The sequence below is a fragment of the Falco biarmicus genome, chromosome 4 (assembly GCF_023638135.1).
Source record: "Falco biarmicus isolate bFalBia1 chromosome 4, bFalBia1.pri, whole genome shotgun sequence".
NCBI classification, from domain to species: Eukaryota; Metazoa; Chordata; class Aves; order Falconiformes; family Falconidae; genus Falco; species Falco biarmicus.
The window spans coordinates 65,332,254-65,358,998 of record NC_079291.1 but is presented as its reverse complement, the minus strand read 5'-3'; the positions used below and the strand labels follow the sequence as shown (position 1 = coordinate 65,358,998).

Here is a 26,745-nt window from a genome sequence, read left to right as displayed (position 1 = left end):
CCTGCTGGGCTGGAGCAGAAGAGGACGACAGGCCACACAGCCCCTGACTGTGTCTTTTTTGCGGGATTTATCTCCTCACAGCAAGTATAACCACAACCAGAGCCACTCGTTTCCATGCTTCTGACTGGTGGAAAAGCAACTACATTCATTACAGTCAAAAAACCGCATGTTGTTAGATAGGATTAATCAGTAAAGTGAAAAATGACTAGCCACAGACAACCTACAAATGATACTGGTGTACCAGTTAGTCTGGTACATGATAGCAGCAGAATCACTAGCACAAGGCAAAACATGAGCTTTGAAATGATTTTACTGAGACCTTTGGCTAGTGTGGCTCCAATTGGTGTGGTCAAACTCAGCCAGAAATTTAGTTTGGAAGGTCACGGGGAGTAGAACAGAAGAGTCCAGAGCCAGCTCCGCAGCTGCACTATGTGTAGAAGATGATCTCTGGGATTTGTCCATCCTCCACAGAAGTGCCGTTGTTATTCCCAGCCGCATAACAGAACGTAAAGCAGGTTTTGGCTCCTGTTGTTGGTGATTCATGGATTACTTTGCGCAGTCCTTTGGTTCCGTAGTGGGAATCTGGACCCTGCGACGGTCACAGAAGACAAGAACAGATCAGAACAGGGACGGCAGCCCCGCAGGACCCTGCTGCCCCGCCATGCTCTGCGAGCTTCGGCCTCACGGCCCGGCCCGAAGCAATGAGCTTTGCAGATCTCAGCAAATCCCTTTTCTTTCTGGTTCTTGCACCTCAGGTATTTTGAGCAAAGTTCTCATCTCGGTCAGAACTTAACACTACATTGAACCAGAGCTCAGCAGTTAAATATCAACTTTAAGTCACTGCAGGCAGGCTCTGGATTACACCACAGAACCGACAGCTTGACTGTCTAGACACACAAAAAAAATTAAAAAATCCCATCACTTCATCACTGATTTAGTCTGTTAATTACTGTACACTTGCAAGACAAGTTAAAAACCAACTCTGAATGCGGGCGGTGAACGCTCTCATTGCACCACCAGGTGAAGGACTACAGAGCAGACCTTCGAGATTATACTACAGGTCTTGAAAAACGGAGAGCAAGAACCACGCTGCACCGAAGGACAACAGCAGCCTGCTTTCACCTATCTTGATCTGACGGTCTCCTCCACCCATGCCCCCAGGACGGTACCTTGAGAGTAGCGCATGCCGTGTAGTTGACGTTGGGTAAAATCTCAACAGGCTCCTTGAACATGACTCGAAAAGTGTTTGATGATCCGTCGCAGCTGAACCCCGTGTCGTTCTGCCCCAGGACCGTGTTACTGTCCGTGTGGATGATCTGTAAGACAGGTGTTAAAACTTGTAATCGGCACAGTGTAGCGGAACGCTGACCTGCACCAGCGCAGGCGTGTTACCCCTGAACTGGACTGAATCGGAGGGACGCGACAGTTTGAAAGAAGCACCACCAGGACGCAGCGCGGCAGCCTGCGCAGCGGGCAGGACACAGAGCCTGCAACAGCCCCATTACAACCGCCTTTTTTTTTTTTTTTTTTTTTTTTTTTTAAAGCATGAATTACTTATGCCTTATAAGTAATAAGTAATATAAGCTTCATAAGCAAAATTACTTATGCCCCTCTTCAGTGCTGTGATCACACTAAGAACTGAGCTGGGGTCGCAGACAGCCCAAGAGCAGCCCGGCAGAGGACTGCAGGCTGATGTTCTGCGCTCAGATCTTCTCTTGCCTCTCTCCTCCAAGAGCTCAGGGGCACCAGGAGGAGACCCTGACCATTGAGGAAGGAGTGCTGACAGGCCGCGCTCGTCAGTCAGCTGTGCTGCGGGGGAAACAACCTTCCTGGGGAGAGCTCGAGATCCAGGTGGGGGGTTACACATGCACATCCAGAAGAAGGCATGCGAGATTTCCCCAAGTTGCCCCAGTCCTTGAATAAGACCACGATGGACTTCAGACAAGGGAGTCTCCCTCAGTCCTACTCGTCGTCTCAAACAGGACACTGACAACACGAGGCCGCACATCGGCACCGCATGGGCCCAGCACAGACACAGCAACTACTTTCTCCTCTTCCCTGGCTGAATCGTGGCTGCTCCACTGCATCGGCGCAGCTCCGAGCAAAAGCTGGTCCGAGTACGATTGCAGCACCCAACCTGGAGCGCAGCAGCCCGCAGGGCAGGACCAGCCTGGCCTGCAAACACGCGCAGCTTCTTCTCAAACCGCGTCACAACTCTGAGATATAATTTCAAAAGCTGCAAGCGGACTTTGGGAGATACTGCAGTGACGCATGCAACGGGAGGTTGCATAAAATCGAGAGCAATAATCCCTCTTATCCCCAGGGCCCCATCTGGCCCTCACGACATCTGCCAACCACCCTATCTACGAAACTAACACAGTTCCTTCTAACTTAAGACTTCGTTGCATATTCACTAAAATGTGCAAGTTAGTCCCTACAGCACCAAATGTTTTTAATGTAGTAGAGAGACTTACCTGTATATTTACTTGGTAATCTGTTGGCCCATGTATGGATCCGTATAATCCAAACCCAACTACAAATATCCTTTTGTTTACTGAGAACCTGCAGGAACAGATCAGGAAAGTCAGTCCAATTTGCCGCTCCGTTGTTGTTTTAGTAAAAGGATGATACACAAATATCTTCACTCACTTTAATTTTATACCTATGATTTAATCAAACACACCACAGTTTTAAGTGTAACTCTTACTAATATCTGAAATTCTTCACAGAAATCGTAATTTGAAGGCTTGTACCTTTGACTGTCCTAATGGGCCAGCAATAATTTTGCTTGCTCGTGTAAAACACAAATCCCATCACTGAACTTCAGAGTCCAGGCTCAGAAAGTGTTTCAAGGTTGCGGTACAACGTCAGCATCCAACGACGCCAGCCTGGCTAAGGCAGGGCAGCCTGCAGAGCATGGAACAGTGCCCACCCTCATGGCAGCAGCAGCCCTTCCAGCAAGGTAACAGCAAAGACCACTTAAAGAGTCATCAGATATTTCACTGCTGAGCACTGGAGGAGAATTGTTAATGTGCTCCTGCGTATTTGCTGGCTATAGCTGCAGTCAAGATTTACCCAAGAGCAGAAAGTAAGATTCAGCAGCTCCTGAACGCAGGAACCCCTGCCGCCTAAGGCAGCAAGGGGAAGGATATTCACCCCAGTGCCCCACTATAGTTCCATCTTCTCAGGTAGCAGAAAGCCCCAGTACCTGCCAAACTGCCAACGTCATTTCTCTTTCAAGTTGTTGCGTGTTTCAAGAACAAACATCTGTGGCAGGCTAGAAGCCACTGCTCTGCAAGCAGCATAAAATACTCAGTGTTGAAACTGCGCACAAGCCTCGCTGAAGACTGACCCTGACGGTGCCAGTGGTTGAGCTTCAAGTCAAATATAAGCTCCGAAAGGTCTCCAAACGTTAGACCTGAGAGCAGTAAGTGTTTGGAGCTAGCAGCTCTTCCAACTACCATCTCCTGCAAGGGGATAAATGGACCAGAGGATCCAGCTGACAGCTCTATCGATATGCGAGAGAACCATCGATGAAAAGGCTTAAAAATTTTAAAGCACTGTATTAATGCGAGTTCCCCCTTCCACCCAAGACACAGACGATTCGGGAAATAACCAAGGCTTTCTGATTACCTCCTGTCTTGCTCTAATCATTTGGCCACACAAGGCTTGCAAACCAGCACTTGCCATGTCACACTGCCACATCTCTGTCACCATGACTGGCCTTTGCTGTTTCTCTACAGGCTTAGGTCTAAACAAACTAGATATTAGCAGAAAAGCAGGCGCAGAAGGCATTTTATCCTAATCCCTCCCTCAAATAGGCAAGATTAAGGGGCTTCAACAAGCCACATTTATAACAGAGCAGGGAATCAACCTGATAAAGCACCGGTTAGTCGATGTACCCAGGCACAGGGGGAAGCCACGAGCTGCCTGGTGACTCCAACCGCTACGTGCCCATACGGCTGCAGAAAGCCACTTGAAAAGGAGAGAAATAATCCCCCAAGAGGCCTTGCTGGAGGGCCACGTCTGCTGCAAACCTTTGCCAACAGAAGCGAAGTGGCAGCCTGCAGCTGCACAGGCAGGTTAACGCATCAGGCGACGCTTTTGTCCAGCAAAACACCTTCGCTTGAGGGTTCACACTCGGGTTTAGAGGGTGGAAGTCAGGGCTTAGCACGTAACCTGGTGGGGTTAAGGTCTAAAGAGGGCTCAAGGCTCGGTACACACGACTCTATCGGCAGCAGAATGAGCAGAGAAGCTGACCTTATCCTGTCACTAGTCCCACTGTACCCCCAGCGGCTCTCCACCTGCTGGAAACGGCTGATGCTGCACTCCTTCCCCCGCAGGCAGCAGCGCGGTCTGTCGATGAACTCCACCCGTGGCTTGGGGTTCACTGTGAAGTGGAGGAACAGGCTCACCACTTCCCGGTCCGTGAGGATTCCCGACTGGGCAGGCCCTGCAGAGGAGGAGCACGAAAGCAGCGATGCCGTCAGCCTTCAGAAAGCAGAAGGAATCCTTTTGGGATGTAACGTGGGGAGGCAAACTGGACTCGCAGCTCGGGGGGGGGGGGGGGGGGGGGGGGGGGGCGGCGGGGGAGGGGTGCGGGTGCAAACCCACATCACACATGGGATCTCGCTGGTGTGTCAGGACGTTCAAGCCAGGCAGACACGCGCTGCCTGCCTTCCACGTGCACACCAGCCACGGCCCTGCATGGAACATCCACGACACATGCATCAAACAGCGACTAAACGCGCGGCTCTGCAGAGCCGATACGCATTTGCCAAACAGGACTGGCTTAAAAACCTCAAACATGAAGCTAATCGTTCCCCCACTCCTCCAGGAGATTGTAACACTGGTAAGAGACAGGGATTTTCATACATCTACATCAGGATTTTGTTACTGTGAAGACATCACGACAGCCCACGAAGGGCAGCGGGAGGGAATGTCACCTGGTTACCAGCCACTTAGAGTGCCCAGGAGTATTTTTCAGTCAAGACAAATGTGGTTCAGCTCACGCCCTGCTTTGATTCCCCCCTTCCCTCAGGCATTTAATCCCTGCTTTGGGTTTGTTTGGGGTTTTCTTTAATACCTTTACTGTAGAACCTAAGGAAAAATGATAGTGATTTTAGCAAGACTTGAAACATGTTCTCATCTTTTCTCCAGTAACTAGACACTTTTTTCCAAAGTGATGCTAAACTCAAGTGTTGGAGACCACTTTGAATACTCTCAGAACCGGCTAAAAATCAGTCTTTTAGCCTAAGAGCCAAAAACTGCTCCACACCCCTGCTTGCAAGAGGCAGAAACAAGACTACTGCATACTGGAGAAACAACAGTGTTAAGTAGTCTTTAATGTGGGGAGTAATTGCCTAGCTACTACAAGTCCAAAACAACTTGTAGCTGCTATACCCAGCACCGTGTTCTGCAGACATGATGTGGTCCGAGGCTGCAACGCGTAGAGATGAAAGAACGTAAGGAAGCCCACTGTTAACAGACAAATGAGTTTATGGATACTTTGTTCAGCAAAAATTAGCTGATCATGTCTAAACTTATCCTGTGTTGCTGCAATTCAAATTGTTTCAAATTACTTGCTCTGAGGGGAGGGAGCGACACATTTGCCAGTTAAAACACCTTCATGCAAAACTCCATGTTCAATACCAGATTATACGATAAACTAGGGAAACCACTGCCTGAAAAATCCTTTTTTTTTTTTTGGCTTCTGGGAGAAGAGGAGGCGGAGGGGAGTGGTTTCCCTCTCCTCTCTCTGCTGTGATCACCACAGAAATTCAAGTCCCTCAGAAATGGAAGCAATTCCAAGGGAAGTCCCTTGTTTAAGGAACAGCTGCCCAGCACAGACCCTCAGGTTTGGGGTTTCTTCTGTTCATTTTTTAGGTTAAAGTGGATAGAGAAAACTTAAGGAGTTTCTCTCAAAGCAAGAAAACTCAGCAAAAATCCTAGTCGAACAGGCAGCTGTGGCAGACAGCAAGGGGCACTGACATTCCCTGCTCAAAGGCTTCAACCCAAATATGCCAAAATTAACACATTCCTCCCAGCGAGATACAATGATACAAGATCTGAAGGAAGCGTTGAAATAGTCTACAGCAAATGGCGAAGTTTGGCTTACGGGAGCTACTCTGGGGGCTGTAAAGCCACCCAGAAGGAGAACGCTCTCCCCCACCGCGCCAGACCGTCAGCTCAGGATCGGGATCTGCTGCAAAGCTGCCGTTGGGCAGGATGCGTGCTGAGGAACAGCGTGCCGCGCTTCCACCCAGTGCCAACACCATGGGGCGTCACCCAGTTGGGATGAAGGGGTCTCTGCCTCCCTGACCAAGCCATTTCTGAAGAGGTTCACGTCCCTAGGACCACATCACAGCTGCGACAGGCAAACCAGAAAGTGGGTACCAAGTTTTAAGCACGGATCTACTTCTTAGTAATAGCAGTAGTATCTCTCTTCATCTTGCAATATGTACATTAACCGTCGATAAGCTGACGCCATCTCTGCCTTGGGAAGCAATGTGCAAAGGAAGTGGTGTCAGTGACCCTTTTTGCTTCTTTGTACACAGAACTGCAGCCTACACCAAGTTTCAGTTTTGGAAACGGCTCCACAGTGTCTTTGAGCATGAAAACTATTTAAGCCAATTGCCAATTTTCAGTCCCTTGGAGAATCACCAGAGTATGAAGTCAAAGACAAGAGGCAACGAAAACAAAACAAAAAAAATCTTTAGTCAAAACTGTTAAATGATTTAGACACTTTTTTTAGATCAAGATCTTAACTTAAACTTGAAAACTGCTTTGAGACACAGACTAAACACCACCAACCCTTCAGCTCACAGAACATTTTGAAAGTTCTGTTATGGGGCTCTGCTCTGACTGGCATCAGCAAGACAGGGCCACCACCACCACTGGGTCACAGGCAGCAGCAAAGAGAGGATGGGGAGAAACATCCTCATGTCTCTTTGGGAGCAGGCTACAATCAACACCGATTATTTGCATTATTTCCATTAGCTTGTGTAATTCAAATGCTTGGAATGGTCAGAAAGGAAAGCATGCGGAACCCCTGTTTGGATCTCTGGTCTCAGCTGAATGAGCAAGTAACCATCTAAACAGACTATGAGTACAAACAGTCAGCTATGATCCCACTTGCTCCTACCTGGTGGAGCACCGCAGCCTTTAAAATAAGAGTGCATGATCATGGACGAACACAGCATTTACACAGCAGATTTTGTCGATCAGTGGGAACGGGGAATAATCTCAACTTTAAATTACTACAGGATATACACAGAAAATCCATTTTCATGTACTTGATCCTCTGTAGTTCAGAGAAAACAAAGACCAGGGTTGCCAGAAATGCCTTTGTTCAGTTACCTGCTGCAAACTCCTCAATAGTCATCAATGGGAAGCGGATAAGAGAAAGCGCTTTGCCCAGTACTTTCCGCTTGTTCTCTGGAATCACCTGAAGTTGCTGCCGTTGACACTCAGCCTCCGACCAGCGAACCACTGCATTAAACAAACGAACCTCCCGGATCCCCAGGGTATCCCTCTCCAGCACTGCAACCAGGGTGTCTGCAAGGCAGGACAGACAGTGACAACTTTAGGCACCAACCCAAATCACCTGATTTTCCCTCACCAGAAGTACCCCGTGTACAGCCAAGGTAAGCAGAAGAGAAGCAACGGAAAAAACCAGCATCTCCCCTAAGTGCTGCCTGCAGCCTCTGAGGAAGATGTATCTGCATATTCCACAAGCAAGGAACTCACTGGAGCCCATTTAATCAGCACGTTAATGGAAGTGCAGCAGAATGAACTTACTTGATGTCAAATTTGGATGAAGCAAGCAGCACAAAAGCCAGAAGGTTACCCGTGCCTTACCTCAACAGTCCATCTCATTAGAAGAAGGTTAAAATCTGAATTTTGATGTTTATTAACTGTGCCCAGCAAGTTTGGAAACTGCATACGATAATTAAAATAGCCAGTTCTTCCTTCCAAAAACACAACACCTTTTTAACTCTAAAACTTGACAAAGACTCGGGGAACAATGCCAACCCCACAAAAGAAGGCAAGTTACACCCACCCAAAACCTGCCAACATCAACAGAGGAAACGGGCTTTGAATCATGCCCAGAAAACCCAAGCTGCACCAAAGTAAGCAGATTCCAGGATATTTTTGCAGGCGAGCATGCTCTTTTGCAAATGCCTTGTCTCTAGCCACTTGGTGCTGGAGACTATTCGTTCAGCCGATTGCTCTAGAACAGCAAAACCACGAAAGAGAAGTGCCAAGCATTAACCTGTAATAACTTTCGAGGCTAGGTTGTTATGAAAGCACGTAGAGGGAGGAGGGAAAAAAGCTTACCCAGATCAATGTCTGTAAACCCCTCCGCATTGATGGCATCTGATGTGTTCTTGTCTATGTTCTCTAGGCAAAGGCTGGCCAGCTGAGGCTCATCAAAAAGTCTCGCCTAGTAATGAAGAAGCAGTCGTTAACACAAAAGGTATTTTAAAGTTTAGACTAAGTAAGTATCCCCCCTTCTTTCCCAGAGCCTATCTTCATTAGCAATACTATGCCTGACTGCCTTGTGAATTCACTGGGCTGCAGCAGTCTTTCACAAGCAGTTAAGCATGACAAGGCAAACACTAGAAAAATCTGCATTTGGCAGCAGTTCTGTTTGAGCTGTGCATGTCTTCAGGCACGTCTTTGTTTTAACATCACATCAGCTAAGGCAGCTATAGCCTTTCTAGTGCCATACCGACCACATCAGCTGAGCACGGGTAATTTGTACTACATCATTTTTATATTCAGAAGAAAGCTTTGCCCAATGATTCCAGGCCTGTTTGCTCCGGGAATATGCGGAGACAGCTTATTCTGTAAGAACACAGCCACCTTGATCTCACATATTCACAAAAACGCCTTAGCAGGCACACTACTTGCATCCCAGGGAGATGGGCAGAACCCCGCGGGGTCTGCGGCCTGCTTAGTGCATTTGCACGTTTTGCACAGAACCAGCTACTCGAATATAGTTACCTTAAAGAATTTCCCCCCCCCCCCCCCCCCCAATAGGTTACTACTCCAAACCAAGCCTGCACACAGCTTGGAGGTGCTCACAAACTCTCTGCCCAACTGAAGTGCAGTCTCATAACAATTTCACTACCACTTCAGAGCCTCCTGGACCGCCAAGACACGGTACCAGCCCTGTGCCCAGCATATGCAGCAATGAGGTGGGAACACACAAAAGTCACTAAGACGACCCCTCTCTGCTGCTTTTTTTAATATATGTATAGAATATATATATAATAAAACCTATGCAGGGTTTACTGCTTAGGAAGGAACTGCCTTAACAGCACACCTAAGCGCAAGAGCACAGTGGGACTTGAACTCACTGTCACAGGTAAGGTTTAAAAATTGTGGTTTGGGCTGGGAATTCAGAACTCACGGAGGCTATCAAGCATCTTCTGCTTCACCCCTTGCTCACGGGCTGTAGAGCTCAGCAAGGCCAACCTTCAACTGAGACCTCAAGCACAGAGAGCTGAAACGACTCTCCATTTTCTCAGGGACCAGGGAAGCTTCAGCAGTCATCACCTGCTCCTGGAGCTGGAGGACTGCCAGTGCTTTACGCTCTTGGCATCCAAGAGCTGAGACTGACTCAGACTTTACTACTGTTAGTGGCTCTCTTTTTTAACACGTGAAGGATTTACGTTATGCTCGCAGAGTTCTCCCCCACGGCAGCTTTAGGCAAGCTATTATTTCCTTGTTGATCAAAGTGACATTTGCATGCACGTCTGGCATGAAAGAGGATCACAGTTCCCTACGAGGCACAATCAATTAGGAGAGCTATTTGCCACTGGTATTTCTGCCAGAGATTAGCAGTTGCTTGCAACTGCTGTCGATGACACAGTTGCTGGACCAGCAGGATTCAGCAACGATACACGCAAAGGAGGTTTGGGCCTCTGCAATCTTAGGTCCACAATCTTAAGCCTGTCAGGAAATGTTTTGTACAAGATGCAACTCAGGTCTATAAATGACTGCACAAATTGTCGATCTGTTGCAGTAAAAGCAGAAAACAGGCCAGTTTTCACACCAAAGGACCAGAACCAAGAGCATTTTGAGGCGAAAGCCATTAAATGAGGTGCCTCGTGCAGCCAGTCATTGAGACATTTCTCAAACAACGTCAGCCTTAAACATTTCAGAGACTTGATATACTGCAATAGTGAACATAAACCAGATACGAATCACCACTGATCATTAATCATAATGGCTAAGCCACAAACAAAAGGAACCAGGAAAGCCTGTCTCCATCTGGCATTTCAGCTGCCCCAGTGCAGCTGACAGAGTGCCAGGCAGTATCTTGGTTTTGATATCTGAAAAATTAAGACACCCTCCTCTTTTTGCCAAAGAAGAATCTTTGTGACTTGCAAGGAAATCACCACGAACCTAAATGTTACCTTGCCAAAGCTGCAAAGTCAGGTTGCAGAAACTTAGCATGCTGCAAAAACCCCTGCAATAAAGGATACCACCAAAAAGCTGACACCTCTAATCCTCACGAGGTGACAGCTAGCGTAAAATGCCTCTTCAAATGTGCAGCCTACGGGACAGATCTCTTCTCAGCTGTTGGAGAACAGCTCCTGATCTTTCAGATTGCAGGCTGCTGAACCCAAAGAACGGGAGACCTGCAGCCAAAGGGTTACAATTGTCCCACCACGCATCAGATGGGAGTGCAGATCTGGCTACCAGCACCCAAGCAAGGATCTAAGTCCTGAAACTTCCCCAGGGAAGTGCGGTGTGGTTCCCCTCACATCCCAGAGGTTGCCTCACCCGTTTATGGCATGTGGAAAAGGGCCAAGTTAAAAAGGGGGTGTGTAAAGAGGGACGTGGTATTCTGCAGCAAAAGCTGCAGGGAAGAGTGTCTACAGCAGCAATGTAACGTGGAACTACTTATGAGAACTTGATCCAAATATTTAAACTCAAGTAAAATCACAGCAAACAAGCAAACAGCTCAGCAGCGACTGCTGCAGGCCAACACTACTTCGATTTCTGTGAAAACTGCCGGTGTAGACACTGCCACTGATGCGGTAACTAAGGTCAGAGCCTGAAAGATGCTTTTACCCCTAACAAGGAGGAAAAAAGCCAGCAGACAGACACGTTGGGCAAGACACGACAAACCCTCAGAGCCAGACCACCGTAGTGCGCTGGTTCTCAAGTCAGGGCAGCTGTGAAAACCCCTCTGCAAGGTCTGTTTAACATCAGAAATCAGAGCAGCTCTCCTGAACTGGCTCCAAAGCCAGTCAAAAGTATGCCCATCCCCTAACAAAAAGAAATTCGCACACACAACACCTGTTTGTTTCTTATTCCTACAGAACCAGAACAGGGTTACCCTGGCAATGCACCATGGAAGTCACCAACGTGTCATCAGCTGTCAGCAAAGAGGGTGGCAGAGAGCAAAGATGGGGCTAGGAAATGGGAAGGGTAGCGATGCTAATTTAATCAACCTGCATGCAAAGCCTGATCTTCACCAAAATAAGCAGAAGTTGTAACTGCCTTCTAGTTTGCTGCTTAGAAGAGTCAAATGGAAAACAGAGCAGTCCCGCCCTCAGATGGGACCGGGCAGAGGGGCACAAGGATGCGCAACCGGCCTCGCAAAGAGTCAAGAAACACAGCTGTACTACAACTCCCGGTCTGCGTGCCTCCAGTATGGCAGGAGGGTGAGCTGGGACAGGCTGCGGAAGAGATCACTTTGTTCTTCTCCTAGGAAAATGAACCAAAGCACTGACAAAAAAGTTGCATTTTGCCTTTTGCTCCCGCTTCAGGGAAACTATTGCAAAAAAGCCCTTCAAAGAATGTCTGACCAGCTAGATGCAGCAAGCTTTGCACAGAGAAAGCTTATTACGCCAGTTCTGAATCTGAACACGTGAAAATCCTCTCATTTCGCTTTTCTTCTTGGCAGATGAAATTTTTACACCCTGTTAATTTCTTCCCAAGCTCACACTCTGGAAGTAATCACCTGCCACACCAAAACAGAACCCCAATCTGTAAAAAGCAACAACATCTGCTGTATTTTACTGTTATTTTTAAGAACATGCTCATCAGCACTAGACTCCTGTAAGGAAGAATTTAAGATGACACAGAACTGCTCCACTTTGGATGATCAACTCCATGGCACTCAGAAAACTTCTGTTCTCCTATTGTGATGGACCACGCTCAAGGAACTTAATACAAACGACTGCAAACTCACCTGTGTTAACAGCATGAATGCGTTGTCTGCTCGGAGGTTTTTTTTAAGAAACTCCACACAATGAGCTTCAAGGGCTGGAACTGCATATTTTTTAGCTGTGTAAAGTGTTGTCATAACAGTCTCTGGTCCAATCTGAACTTCGTCTGAATAAAGGAATCTGAAAACATGCAAACAGACATTGTTCTGGTGAAGCCAGGAAGATAGCCGGGTAAAAACCCCTGCAATTCGTAAAAAGATCTTTGTGCTTCTGCCCATCATCCTGGCCCCACTCCCTACACCTGAGAGATGGAAGGGGTTTCACATCCTTTCCATTGACTACGGTTTACCAAGGAGAAGCTCTTTTTGTAAAAAAACAAACCAGCTAACCAACCACACTCTTTACACTGTAACTTTTAATGAATGAAATAGCTGGGATATCTGCTGAAGCACCTTGAGCTGCCTACATCCCACCACCGGTGAGCTGTTTAGCCTGCCACTTTCACTAGGCTAGAACAGTCTCTGGACAAGTGTACCCCTCAAAATTAATGATCTTGGCTGTTCAATTAGATGAAACAAGGACAAAAATTCAATCGTGCCTGCTTACTTAATTCAAAAGTGATCAGAAGCACTTAAACATACACATCCACTGGAGCGGAGGTATTTTATCCATAACCCACTTTCTCCTCGTCTCTTTATTTACTGAACTGTTTCATTTCCTTACACAGATGTTAAAGTGCAGCACACAATATAACTTCAGCATTAAGCAACAGTAAATTGCAAGGAAAAACAGGGACTGCCACGCTGCTAGCAAAGCATCAGCCTTCACCGTTAGGGCAGAACAAGGAAGTACATTCATACCGCGGGGAAAAACAAAGGTCTTCATAGGAAGGCTGACGGAGCCTCCTCATACTCAAGCGTGCCGATTAAAGGCAACAGGAACTGACAGGCTGAGTTCAGTAAAACCAGTTACACATTTGATGTTAGTCCTAATCCCATGCAGAATTTTTGCGTACTGTTTTTCCTTTAACCGCTCAAGCATTTGCCTAATCAGGATATGAAAGGCACGAAGCACAGAGGCATAACATTAAGTGTGTTAACTGTGCTTGGCATTTCTAGCCCATGGGATATTTTGGAAACTCCAGCAATTTCTTCTCCTGCGTTTCTCTGAAGGGGGCACAGCAACGTGTTGCACGGCTGCTGTTCCTGGAGGCTTCGTGCAGCAGCAGGGCTTGTCTAGGGGGATGCCAGGCAGCGTCCCTGTCTGGAGGGACTTGCAGCAGAGCAGCAGCGGAGCTCCTGGTCCTCTAGCTAGAGAGGGCCAGGATCCAATTCAGGGAAGCATAAACAGGGAGATTCAGAGGAAGGGAAGCGCTCTCACTGCTGTTGAAAGCAGGCTTTTGTGCTGCTCTAGAGCATCTGTTAATAACAGCATCAAGCCACAGGCTCATGAATGTATTTTGCACACATCCCTTCAGCAGTCCTATTTTCACTAAGTAACCCTTTTTATTACAAGATTAAAGGAACACAGTTGCTCTAGAAACAACTAGCTCTATTTACTGCAATGACTATGTTAGTATTTATTTTTATGACACTCCAAACAGTGTGCGCTAAGAGGCACAACGAGACAGGCCCAAACTGTGAAAAAGTGTAGTATCCATTTAAAAGAAGATGTAGATTATAACCCACGACAATCAAAAATCATCTTTCGGTTACCATGAAAATAACAACTAAAAAAAAAGAAGGATCTCTTAAGCAATTACAGCAGACCCATCAAAGGCCACCGGCCCACAAACAGAATCACAGTCTAGGGTCCAGAAGGGACCTTCTGCTGAACATTCAGGATGGGCACTTTGTCCCTTGATAAGCTCCTGATCCTACAGCATTAGGTCATGGCTTGGACCACGTCCAGAGACATATGTAAGGATCAGCTGCCATTTCAGATCAGCGTTTGGAGAGACTGGGTTTACTCCTAGGAAGGTTCACACCTTGGTAAGCTTCCTGCTGGAACGCAGCACCCAAACTTCCTTCGGCACACTTCAGCTCTGAGCATTTCAAAAGCAACAGTTTGATTCTGGATTTAAGCATCCTTAGACATCTTAATGTCACTGGACCATGTGCACAGCTACTGTAGTATAACTGCAAGCTTTGAAGGCACTGTGATAATCCACACACAATTTTTCATACACAAAATCTAAACATTTCTGTTGAAATCCACTTAAACTCATCACTTCAGCCTTTTCACATGACAGTTCTCTTCCAAGATCATATTGTTTATACAAACACTGAAATCTCAGCACTGGCAGGGAAACAAGATGACTTTGCCTCTAATTCACTTGATATTTTAGCCTCATTAAGTTTTAAAGATAGATACTAACTCTGCACTCCAGAGAGGAGATCTACCCAGCTGATAGAGTCATATGCCAATTAGAGGGATTCCCCATGTGCTGGTGTCTGGTTTAAAATGAGCCAAAGGGGACAGGGCTAGGGGCTCCCTATTATTTCTGGCCTTTTATTCTAGTGAAGATCAATTTTTGAATTTTCTAAGATAGCACAGTCATGACCGAAGCACTTTTTGAAGGTAAAGTAAAAAGTGTGCCAAAGCTATATATAGTCATTGTTCCCAATAGGAAGCAAGCAGGGAACATGTCAAGAGCACAGGACTGGAAACCCTGGAAGTAGGTTACAGAAATCCTATAGAAACGGGACAAAGACTTTACAAGCATACATTCAGGATTTCTGCTGGATGTTATACAGCACCAGCCGAGCTTAAACAAATCGGTGAATAGGATGTTACAGCCCCTTCCTCCTCCTTCCCCCAGCACGCACTTACAACGCATGCTGTAAATGGAACTTCAAAACCAGCTCTCCGAAAGAGGAATAAAACACGCACAAGGGGAGATACCACACAGAATGACTGGCAGCGATTTCATACCCTTGCTTACCTGTTATAACTTGCTCGTTCGCCCATAACCTGAATAAGCTCCAACTATTTGTAATTTACAGAGCTTTCAGAGGATTTAGTTTTCCCCACTTCTCTCCGACAGCGTTTGGATCAACTCAAACCAATTCCTGAACGAGAATTTGTGAGACAACGTCTGAACAGGCGAGTATCAACTTAACTACAAGGGCCAGCATGTGCACTTACTCCAACTGCCAACCAGCACACCTCCCTGTTGCAGCATTTGCATGGTGCAACTATACATATTTATGAAATTATAAATCATCTGGTTTAGTTTTGCCCACACTGCAGATCAGCAGCAGGAGGGCACACTCATTTACCTATTGCTAAACCAAAACACGGAGCGAGTCCGGCATTTCTGGGCAGTAGCTACACTAGACTTTTACCCAGGAAAAGAGGGATTTAACACCAGCATTTAAACGCCTTTGAACAGATCAACAAAGAAACATTCTATTTAGAAACTTAACGATGTCCACTCTACAAAATAGTTCACCGCTTTCACTAAAAATATCCTTCTCTACAATAAATCTGTTCATTCCGGGTATACTGTACGTTAGAAGCAGCTTACTTCAGCAGAGCTAGGAAGGCAGCAGGCTCCACATCAGGCAGCTCGATCTCCGTAGAAGTTGTGGCCATTCCACCATTAAACATCGCATCGAAGACTGCACTGCCCACAGCCAGCACAAACCTAACATTAAAAAAAAAAAAAAGAAAAGAAAAAACAAAAGACTCTTATGTTAAATCATGTTCACTTTCCAAAAAAAAATCCCAGGCTAGTTGCTACTCCCCAAGGCCACCCCCAGGGAAAGCAAATCAATCCTAGTGTTAAAGCAAAAATGTTTTGCAACAGAAGGGAGTGTCAGGCTTTCTGCTCGTTTACTGCAAAACACCAAAGTTGCAAGCAACTTCATTTTGAGCCCTGTCCCAGTACACAACATCCTAATGGTTCCCCAAAGACAAGATTTTGTGCATCATGGAACAGAACACAAAGGGCTGTTCTGCAAAGTCCTTGTGAAACCTTCGGACCCTGCACGAGGTTGAGAAGCTAGGAAACAACGAAGTGAAGGAATCCCAAGTTCTTCTAGCGAACAGAGCCCAAGTCTTGGTGCAATTTCCCCCAGCCACATACTGAAAACACTCACAGAAAGCTTGTCACCACCCACCCTCTCCCTTCTCCCCAGACGCCAGGCAGACATCCTGGGCCACAGCAGAGCAAGGTCTCAGAACACGCCGACTGCGCTGGCAGCATCGACGGGAGCTGCCGACGCCAGCAGCACCCAGCATGGGAGCTGCCTTCCCCGGCCACGCTGCATCTCCTTCCCTGCAAAACCTGCTTCGGGCTCAGCCTAGAAGGCAGAGCAAACCTCACTCAAAGCCAACCAGCACCATTAGGTGCACACAGACCCTTTTCACACTGCTATGAGTTTACAGGGTAATTAACAGCAACAGGCATGTTAATTGGCCCTAAAGAAACAGGAAAGAAGAATTCCAACAAACCAGGTTTGAGAATAAATATAATATTCCAGCGCTCCCATGTAAACAAGATGATTTCCCTCACTGCTAAACACCAACTCCTGTTTTAGGAGGAGGCACAGACCTGGACTGCTGAGAAGACTGTGTGTATTTAAGCTGCCGTGCCTGCCTTGGGACTTTGGAAATGCATTTTTGAGAACTTTCATTGTTTGAAAATGCAGAGACAAGGTTTTTCCCCTTGTTCCCGGTGTCTGCAATCAATCAGCTCCCTGAAGTTAAACACAGCACGGGCCACAAAGGTCACAGCCCTGCAGTGTGGGGAAGCAGGCACCAGGCTGCAGAAGCAATTACTGCCACCACTTCTCCAACCGACTATTAAAAGGAAGAAGCTGGAAAATTCAAGCGTTCTCACTGCAGCAGAGTTTGATGCACGCTTCAACAGAGAAGCATCAAGAACCACGGGCAGAAAACCGTACAGGGCAGAAGTCACAAGTCAAGAAACCTGCAGTGCTTGGACCAAGGAAAGCCCATCACTAAAGGGGAATTTCAGATTTTGCTGCAGTAGGAAATGACACAGAAGCCTTTTTCTTTTCAACAATTTTTTTCATTTTATCACTTTTCACACCCTTCCCATCCAGAGGGGGCCTTCCACGGACACAATGGAGCAAAGCACCGTGGACGTGCCAGGCTTGTTTGCTGTGACGGACTGTTTGGCTGACAAGACGGGTTGTATTGTTTCTGATCAGTTAAGAGAGCTGGGGACAAACCACAGTGGTTACAAAAAAAGTACACACATGCATATTCCTACCAAACAGTTCTAAAGAAAAATGTCAAGAACAGATGAAAAAAAAAAACCAAAACCTTGTTCACAATACTAGAATTGCAAGATGAAACAAAAATCCTTGTTCCTACAAAAGCAGTGATGGTCACAAGACATTCACGGGCATTTTTGCTACTAAAAATTAACATTTTATTTATTTATTATTAATTGCACTCTAAAATTTTCCTTCTCGCAGCCAGCACAGTATACATCCTCAATGAGCAGACAGCTTTCAGAAGCCATTTGAAAAGGGCATTCATTTTAAAAAACTCTCACATTTTTGCTTCCATTTCACTCAGGGCCAAGTCAGCCTGATTTTTTTAAACTGCTGAGCCCTAAAGGGATCCCTGTGGGTGCCAGAGAGATACACTGGACTCCAAATTTTAAGTTCCCTTAAAACATTAAGGGAACACAATTAACATAAGAAAATCCCTCTGTCTTCATGGTGTCTTCTTACTTTTGCTAAAACGAGCACTTAAAGCTATTATAAAGATACTCCAGGAAAAGCAGGGATGTGCAACGTCTCTCCTACACAGTCCGACAGTTTTCCCCAAGCGCACACGTCTGCAGAAGGATGAGATGGGGTTTGTCTGAGATGGGAGAAACATTAAGCCAAGCTGGCAGAGTAACAGGGTTTACTTTTGTTCTCCCCTCCCGTTTTCCAAAGCAGCGTAACAGCCAGTGCACAGCCAGCCTCCCCCCTATCCCCAAGGAGCGCTGCCCGATGCAAACACGCAACTCCCAAAAGGGAAACACAGGTGCCCTAAGCTCAGCATAGTCACCCACAGAGGAAGAATTCAAACAGAGGATTATTTTTAAACAACGGCACGGTGGCCAAACCAAAGCGGACTACTGGAAAGATGCAGAGAAATGATCAGAAGCAGAGCAAAAGAACTAAGAAAGCAACGCTTGCTTCCCTCTGCAAGAATCAAGGTAAACTGACTTACAGCAGCAAGAGTCACAGGAACTTCCCTGAGGTTCATAATCTCACTTGTCTTCACGAGGTTCCAGAGTCGATTCCGAAGGCTTTTGAAGGCCTGAAAGAAGACTTCGTTCCGCTACTTACAGCTTCCTACCCACCAGTTTTCACTGCTTTCTTGTTCCCTTGGCATTGCCACCTGTCACCTAGTTTAATCTGTATACCCAACAGTCCTGCTCCCTTCCTAGGCACTACAGTAATACCAATAATAAAATAAACCAGTCAAGAACCATGACTATCTCACCACTGCATACTACCTTCCTCCTCCATCTGCTCCACTGTGAAGTCCTCCAAGTATCTATTCCAGAAGAGCAGGCGCAGGAACAAAGCAACGTGTGCTGTGCTGGACCTCAGTGAAACCACAGGTGACAAGAAGTTAACGATGATGATCATTTGCTGGCTGCATCCTTCCAGTGCAAGGACTAGAGACACCAGGTGAAACAAGCAGGAGGCAGGTTCAGAAACCTCCAGGAGAAGCCCTTCAGATGCAACTCCAGGAGCTGAGCAGTGAAACACCTTGGCGCATGACACTGCAGGTACTGCAAGTTAATACCCATCCAAAAACAGACAGGATGAGCTCAGAAGAGAGACGCCTGGAAACAGCAGCCAAAAATCTTCTCAAGACTGTCCCCAAGCTGCAGATCTCCAAGGCTGGAGTATACACAGGGGTGCATCGCCACACGCTTGCCCTGTTCCCTCTCAGGCCATGTTTTCCGGCCAATTAACAAGCTTAATTATTGCACCCATGCAGCTCCTGGCTCACGAGGCTTAGACGTTTCTAATCTCATTGACGTGCTCGATGAAGCAGATCTGGAAAAAAGAGACCAAAAAACCCCCTTGTCCCTCTTACTGCTGGGCCAACGTTGTGTTTTGATTACAACACGCTGACCTTGACCACATGAGCATCGTGAAGCTTCAAGGCAGCCTGCTCAGTTCGGCCTTGACATCAAAAAAACTTAAGGCTGTTCCATCTTCTGCATGGCTGATTCAGCAGCAAGAGGGAATGAGCTCAAGGCTCACCAATGGAGCTTGCTCCAGGGTAGGCAAGCAACTTCCACAGGGTCTGGAGTCTCCTGAAGGTGGAGAAAATCTAATCTTCTCAGGGCTGCAGATGCTTCGCAGGACAGATGCTTGGATAAATGAACCTTCAGTCAAACCCAGCACAGCCGCTTACGCCACTTCTCTACAAACAGGGCTTTTCACACAAAATGAATGTTCACTTTTAGTTGCGATGTGAGAAACCTATTGTCTGCTTCTACAGCTTTATACAAACTGAACTTGCCACTCTTCAAAACGCACCTGAACCTGCAGCTCTATCACACTCAGAAACTTCCCCCCTGCACCACCACCACCACCACGATGCATGGACATCACCACCTGCGACTGTTTGCCCGTTTAACTACCTCAGCCTACAGACGTGCCACCTCTGTTCTGCTCCCTCCTGGAGCAGCCTGACCAGGGAGAGCCATACTATCATCTCCAGCTCCCGCAGAACCACGGCTCTCAGATTATTTGTGCAAATCATTATTTTTTTGCCCAAGCTGGCAATTTCTAATGCACCGTGCAGCCGTATCAAAGATGACACGTAAGACATCGCAGACCACTCCTCAAGGCACCGCTAGCTGCCATCCAAGAACGCTATTCAGGATATGCCCCTACTGAAGCCAGGCTTTATACCTGACCCGTTCTGAAAATGAACACAATAAAATCAGACCACAAAAATAGTGAACATTTACCGGTAATTATTTCAGACACCTAGCATCAAAGTACAAACATCTGCCCTTGGTCGCTGGAGCAATACAATGCCTCTCAAATTAAATTCACGGTTGTTTTGTGACTTGATTCCAGTACAAAATATCTTCTGCTGTCAGGCTGCTGTGGAAGAACTGAGCACAGAAGGGGTCTGGGTGGTTTTATTTTAAGCTCTCTGTTTCTGAAATAACCACGGTACTTCATGAATCATCAGGATATCCCAACTGTAATATACAGGCAAGTTTTACTAAAATCTATATAATCCGTAAGCAGGATGTCATGGCACGACACACTATATTCTATCTTCACCACCAGATGGATTTCAGAGCAATTAAGCAGCATTTCACTTTGGGGCTATTTTATTTAAAAAAAGCTTCATTTATTTTCCATTTATTTCTGGGCTGAACATTGCCCCTCTGCACCTAGCAAGCCTAGTTCTCAGGACAGTAGCAAGCTTACTCAAATAGTAATTGAGCTTCAAATTATAGAAGAGCAGAACTGACACCCTCTAAAACACTAAGCCCAGCCTAGAACAAGCGTGTTTTGTTCAGAAAGCGAGAGAAAAAGGGAAATCTGAAAGGGAAACATCCAGGAGCACGAGCCCTTAGGAGAAAAGTGATAGTGTGTAATAGTTTGGAGCGAGGCCCCCTTTGCCAAGCACCGCTTCCAAGCACCCCAACAAGCCCTTCCCAACGCCCGGTTAAGGCAGGTCCCATCTTCAAGTCAAGGGTCTTGTGTTTGCTGTTGGAAGCGCCGAGCAGCTCAAGGAGATGCTCCCAGAGCGGCGGGGTGCGAGTGGCAGACGTGCAGGCACCCCAAGAAGCAGCCACATGTCAGCTAGCCACAGCGGTACCGCATCATCCAGGTGGAGGAGGCAATTCCTCGCGTCTCAGTGAGCAGCTCCGAGCTGCAAACTCTTACATGGCAGCTCGGCCTCCAATGTTCACCTCATGCCCAGGTGTCATTCCCAATCCCCAAGAGCCATGGGGTTTGTTTATAGTAGCGCATTATCCCCCCCCCCCGAAATACAGGGCTTCAGAAAAGATTCAGCAAAGGGGATCTTAAAACACTGTGGCAGAAATGTGGTTTCTCACATCATTGCTCTTTCCTTCCCATCCCCAACGCTCGCACCGAGCCGTGTTTCTGTCAGCAGGCCTGGATACTCCTCCTCTTGCTACCCACAAAACCAAGGATTGTTTCCAAACCAGATCCAGGGATCTGGGGTTTTTCCCGGCTGCGCTTGCCACAGTCGCACCTACTCTCCAGGGAAAACGCTCCCAGCAGAACGCTGGACCCGGTCACCAGAGGAAGGAACACGAGGAGGGTGCGAGGGCTGGAGGGGGGGTACCCCGAGGGCTGGGGAGGAGAGAACCGGCCTCGATGGCGGCGGTACGGGGGTGGGGGAACCGGCCCCGAAGGCCGGGGTATTGGGGTGGGGGGGAACCGGCCCCGAAGGCTGGGGCATAGGGGTGGGGGGGAACCGGCCCCGAAGGCTGGGGCATAGGGGTGGGGGGGAACCGGCCCCGAAGGCTCTGGGGGGTGTGTGTGTGAAACCAGACCCGAAGGCTGGGGGGGGTCGCGGCGACAGCGCGGGGTCACCCCCCAGAGGCTGAAGAGCAAAGGGGGGGACCCTATCCCCGGTGCTGCCCGCCCCCCACCCCCGGGACGAGCCCAGCCGGGGCCGGCGCAACCCCCCGAGCTCGGGCGGCGGCGAATCCGCGGCGTGCGGATACCCGGCCCCCCTTTATCCTTTCACGGGCGGGGGGGGGGGGCACAAACCCCAAACCCACCCTTCCCCCGCCCCCCCGCGGGTGCAGCCGAGCCCCCGCCGCCCCACAGCGGACCCCCGAGCACCTCCCAGGGCCCTCGGGCCTACGCAGGCCGCCGCCGGGCCCCCCGCGCCCCCCGGCCCGCGGCCCACCTGTGCGCCGGGATGCGCTGCGAGCCGCGGCCCTTCCCCACCAGGAAGTGCACGTCGCTGAGCACCTCGTTGTTGAAGAGGAAGGCGAACCGCTCCTGCACCGTCGGCTTCGTCGCCTGCCAGTTATAGACCGGCTCCCGCTGCAGCGCCCCGCCGGGGCCGCCCGCCCCCCCGGCGGCCCCCGCCGCCCCCGCCGCCGCCGCCGCCGCCGGGCCCCCCGCGCCGCCGCCGCCGCCGGCCGCCGGGTTGGCGGCACCGCACTGGTTGTAGGTGAGGCCGGGGGGCGAGGCGGGGGCGCCGTTGGTGCAGGCGGCGGCGGCGGCACCGTTGCCCGCCGGCGGCGGCGGCGGCGGCTGCGGGCAGGAGGAGGAGAGGCCCCCGGGGCCCCCGCCGCTCCCACCGGCCGCCATCTTGTGCGGCGGAGGCGCAGGAGCGGGCGGCGCGGGGCGGCGCTGCAGCAGCACCAGCACCAGGAGCGGCGGGCGGGACACGGCGGCGGGCGGGAGGGGGGCGGCGATGGCGATGGCGGCGGGGCGGGCGGCGCCGCGGCGGCTGCCGGTGCCGGCGGTGCCGGTGCTGATGCAGAGGGCCGGGCAGCAGCGGCGCATGGGGCACGGCGGCGCCGCCGGCCGGGCCAGGGGGGAGCGGCGGCGGCGGGGCGGGGAGAGGGCGGGGGGGTGGCGGGCGGGGCCGCGCCGGGCCGGGAAGCACCGGGGTGCGGGGGCAGCGGGGCCGTCCCCGAGGGGCAGTTTGGGGGACGAGGGGACCATCCCCGAGGGGCAGTTTGGGGGGATGAAGGGGCCGTCCCCGAGGGGCAGTTTGGGGGGATGAAGGGGCCGTCCCCGAGGGGCAGTTTGGGGGGATGAAGGGACCGTCCCCGAGGGGCAGTTTGGGGGGATGAAGGGGCCGTCCCCGAGGGGCAGTTTGGGGGGATGAAGGGGCCGTCCCCGAGGGGCAGTTTGGGGGGATGAAGGGGCCGTCCCCGAGGGGCAGTTTGGGGGGATGAAGGGGCCGTCCCCGAGGGGCAGTTTGGGGGGATGAAGGGGCCATCCCCGAGGGGCAGTTTGGGGGGTGAGGGGCCATTCCCTTGAGGAGCAACAGAGGTGGGATGAGGGGACCAGTCTCTGAGGGGCAGTTTTGGTGGGTGATCCCTGAGGGGCAGTTTGGGGGATGAAGGAGCCGTCCCATGAGGGGGGTCGTTCTGGGGAGGATGGGGTGGGGGGGCAGAGGGCAGTTTGTGGATGGATGAGGAATGCCGGGGCAATTCATAGCAGGGAGGTTGGGGCTTATGGGGCTGAAGGGGGTCGGTGCTGGGGGGTGAGGAGCTAGGGAGGTTTGGGCCGTAGATGGGGGCAGTTGGGTGGGTGGAGGTGAAGGGGGGAGGCAGGGAGAGGGGGGAGATGTGGAAGGAGCAAGGATCGCTCCCTTCTGGCTCTCGCAAACCAGCCTTTCCTCTAAGGCAGAGACCCAAGCCTCCACCATCCCCAGGACCCCTTGCTCTGTGCCAACAATTCCTCAAAACAATTAGCTCGGAGTTACGGGCCGCCGCTGCTGACACCGGGTCTGGAGAACCACATTACGAGGAGCACCAAGGCCTTGCCCTGCACATACCAGGGAGCTGAAGCTCTCCTCAGGGACAGGCTGATCCACAGTGGCCTGATCCTTCACCTGGTCATGCCCCGCTGTCACCAAGATCCTGTGAGATCTGCTTGGCAGAAAGGCATGCGGGCCGCTGGGTCCCCACCGATGGCCATCTCCTTGCCAGCCTGCATGAGGCAGAAAATGGCGTGGAGGGCAGGAGCAGTCTGAAAAGCAGAAGATTAATTAAGAGGCTGTGCCACTGCCTTGCTGTGATCTCAGTAACTGAACCGTTAAAGTGATTTATTCTTCCCAGGGTAATTGCATTCCCCCTTTCTGCGTTACCCGCTCCCTGATCTGTGTTCAGCTCTTGGAGGTGCACAGACATGCATCTGGGAGCAAATGTGTGGTCCTTCATTTGACGTGTTCAGCGGGGAGATGTCCTGCCTGCCCCTTCTGTTTTCTGTGCCTTTGTGTTACATTTTCTGTAATGCTCGAAGACATGCTATTGATTCAAAGCTTCCAGACCCTTGTACAGCTCAGGGATCTCACCGATTAACCACGGTGGCCAGATGCCGATGTGGCACATCACAGCGGTGTTCTTACACCACTAATTTTGATCAAGAGCTTTCGACCTGGTTTTGTCTCGTGTTATCAAATACCTGTTTCTGCTGCCTTACATGCTGGCAGGTTTCTGCTGCATTTTTTAAAGCTGTGTTACGCTTTGCGTGGACGAGTTTGGGAAACTCCCGTAGCCACAGCTCTGTGGCATTCAGAGCTGGCCATCCTAATAGTCCCTCCTGGCATCTGGTCTGTGCATGCAGGAATGAGCAGAAGCCTTTAGAGGAACAGTTCTTTTTCCTGTGAAACCTTTCTCATGTTAATAATAACCGAGCATTAAATACAGACTTATTCTTCTTTTTTGAAAACACGACATCTTTTTGTCTTTCACGCCATTAGCACAGCACACACTCACACCCCCTTGCTGGACGAGCTGCTTCCGTGCGTTTCAGTGTCACATTTTTTTACTGAAAAACGTGATATTTGGCTGCCTGCCCACTCCCTGCTCAGTCCTGTTCGGCTTTCAGATGCTTCCTTCGGGCCATAAACATTAGAGGGAGCTAAAGACCGCTGCGTGCGCCCAGCTGGACGGTTGGACACTTCTGGTTTCTGGCAGGGGTGGCCTGAGCCTTGTCCCCAGGCAGGTGGGCGCTGGCAGCTCAGTCCCTCAGCTCCAGAGTGCTACATCCAGCCCAGCCCGCGCCCTGGGGATGGATGGAGGTGGTGGAGGCTGAAGCCTCTCAGCTGTAGCATTCCCCGCTCCCAAACTCCAGCAGATCCATGGCTGGGCAGCCTCAAGAACCGAGAATTGGTGTGCCTGCCAGGGAGGACGTGTGCTTCTCCATCACGCGGGGAGGGGGTTTGGTGCCCCTCAGAGTGCTACAGCACCGGTGACCCCTCTCCAGCCAGTCTCCCCAGCACCACCACCCTTCTCCGGGCCTTACCACGCCGGCGTGGCTCACTAGACAGATCCTATTTATTCGGCACGTGGTGAACTAAACAAGGATGATTTGTATTGTGGCAGTAGCCAGAGGCTCAGGTCAGCACCAATGTGAAGAAACACGGCTACGGAAACAAGGAGGAATAATACGGATAGCATAGAAATCTGCATGGGACACTGTCACCTCAGCGCCATGGGATGGGGCAAGGTGTTTGCTGCAGCCTCCCTGGCCTGACACAGCAGTGATGTATCAGACAAAAGAGATACAGTTAAGGAATAGTGCCATCTGGGATAATTTAACATCCCAAAATAAATCTGAGAACAAATGCTCCTAAAAATGGCATGGCGCCATTATTGCTGGATCTGATAGCCAACAGAATTCTTCAGAAATTAGGCACTCAGCAAAAGGCAGCACTATTTTAGGTGGAGTCATCACAAAATGATAAAAAGCCTAACCACAGCGATAACTCTGGGTGGGGGAATCGCTGTGATTCCGTTGGTGTGAGGTGAGGGCAGACCAAATATAGATCTGGAAGTAAAGGGTCTCGGTTGCACAAGGGCAAGCTGCAAGCAGCTGGAATGAGATCGGTGGGACCAGAGTTTGGGATCAGGGTTTGATGGCAGAGGACACCTGGCCTATCTTTACCTCGCAGAGGCAAAAAAATACATTTGGAATGTGTATTCCAACAAAAAGCTAGGAATGCAGAGACAGCACTTACCTAGCTGAGAAGCTCATCTCAAGGGAGTTATGTTAAGATGCATCAAAGCTCCGAGGAGGACTGCGTGGCAAAGACAGAGACATCTTGGGTGTTAGCCAGAGGAGGGCTGAAGTGGGACTTGCTGAACCCCGTGCTTTAGCAACAAGCCTTTATTTAAACCTTCAGCCAGGTGAAAAGATGCATCACGAGGCCCCTGACCCACTCCAGCCGCGGGGAGCAGCGCAGTCTCTGAGGGGCATCACTGGAAATTCTCTCCTGGGCTTTGGGAAAACCTGATGCCACTCCATTCCCACTGACCGACCGCAGCTTCAGAGGCCTGCCCAATTCCACCTGGAGCTGAAATCCTGTGGGAAAGCTGAACCTGCACCCCATGGCTCTCCAGAAGTCACACTTCACCATTCGAGCCCACAAACACAAGACTGACCAAGGCCTTTTCTAGCTGGTGGAGGAGATGGCCGTGCCGTGCTTGTGCCACCGAGGCTCATCCTGGTTTAGAGAGACCAGCCTTGGGCATTCAGGGACCACAGCTGACTGCGGGCAGCGCAGGGTCTGCCAGGGTGTATGTTGCTTCCTGAGGTGGCTGCAGAGGGAGAACGTGCACACCTACGCACCAACCGCTAAATGACACCAAAATGGCACATTCTACAGAAAAAACAAAACAAAACAAAAAAACCCAAAACCCCAAGTTGGTTTGTTTTGGCTGCCTGGACAGAAGTGGTGATTCACTGCAAAAAGCACAGGAGTTTCTTCCTTTTCTGCCCCATCATATAAAACATTTTAAAAACACAAAAAGGAAAACAAAACCTTTTTTTGACCCAAAGCAGCTCTTTACCCCTTCTTCACCCTTTTT

The 26,745-nt window shown here is 49.7% G+C and overlaps 1 protein-coding gene and 1 long non-coding RNA gene across 4 annotated transcripts; one reads left to right on the top strand and one right to left on the bottom strand.

Annotated features, from left to right (window-relative positions):
* Positions 1-292: 292 nt before the first annotated feature.
* BTBD2 (BTB domain containing 2) lies at positions 293-22,741 on the bottom strand. 2 transcript variants are annotated; one of them, XM_056334434.1, is made up of 9 exons: positions 22,098-22,741; positions 15,721-15,840; positions 12,215-12,371; positions 8,341-8,446; positions 7,360-7,557; positions 4,261-4,453; positions 2,475-2,562; positions 1,170-1,316; positions 293-589 (listed from the first exon to the last, which is right to left on the bottom strand). In XM_056334434.1, the coding sequence occupies exons 1-9, from the start codon at positions 22,703-22,705 to the stop codon at positions 428-430; spliced, it is 1,779 nt and encodes a 592-aa protein (XP_056190409.1). In that variant the 5' UTR covers positions 22,706-22,741; the 3' UTR covers positions 293-427. The 2 variants fall into 2 exon arrangements, 1 of the variants encoding a protein (XP_056190409.1); XR_008821237.1 differs by having other exon boundaries at positions 450-589; positions 4,305-4,453.
* Positions 22,260-24,581, top strand: LOC130147405 (uncharacterized). 2 transcript variants are annotated; one of them, XR_008821238.1, is made up of 2 exons: positions 22,260-22,367; positions 23,561-24,581. It is a non-coding gene; the product is annotated as an uncharacterized LOC130147405 (long non-coding RNA). The 2 variants fall into 2 exon arrangements; XR_008821239.1 differs by having other exon boundaries at positions 22,262-22,367; positions 23,557-24,581.
* The last annotated feature ends 2,164 nt before the right edge of the window (positions 24,582-26,745 follow it).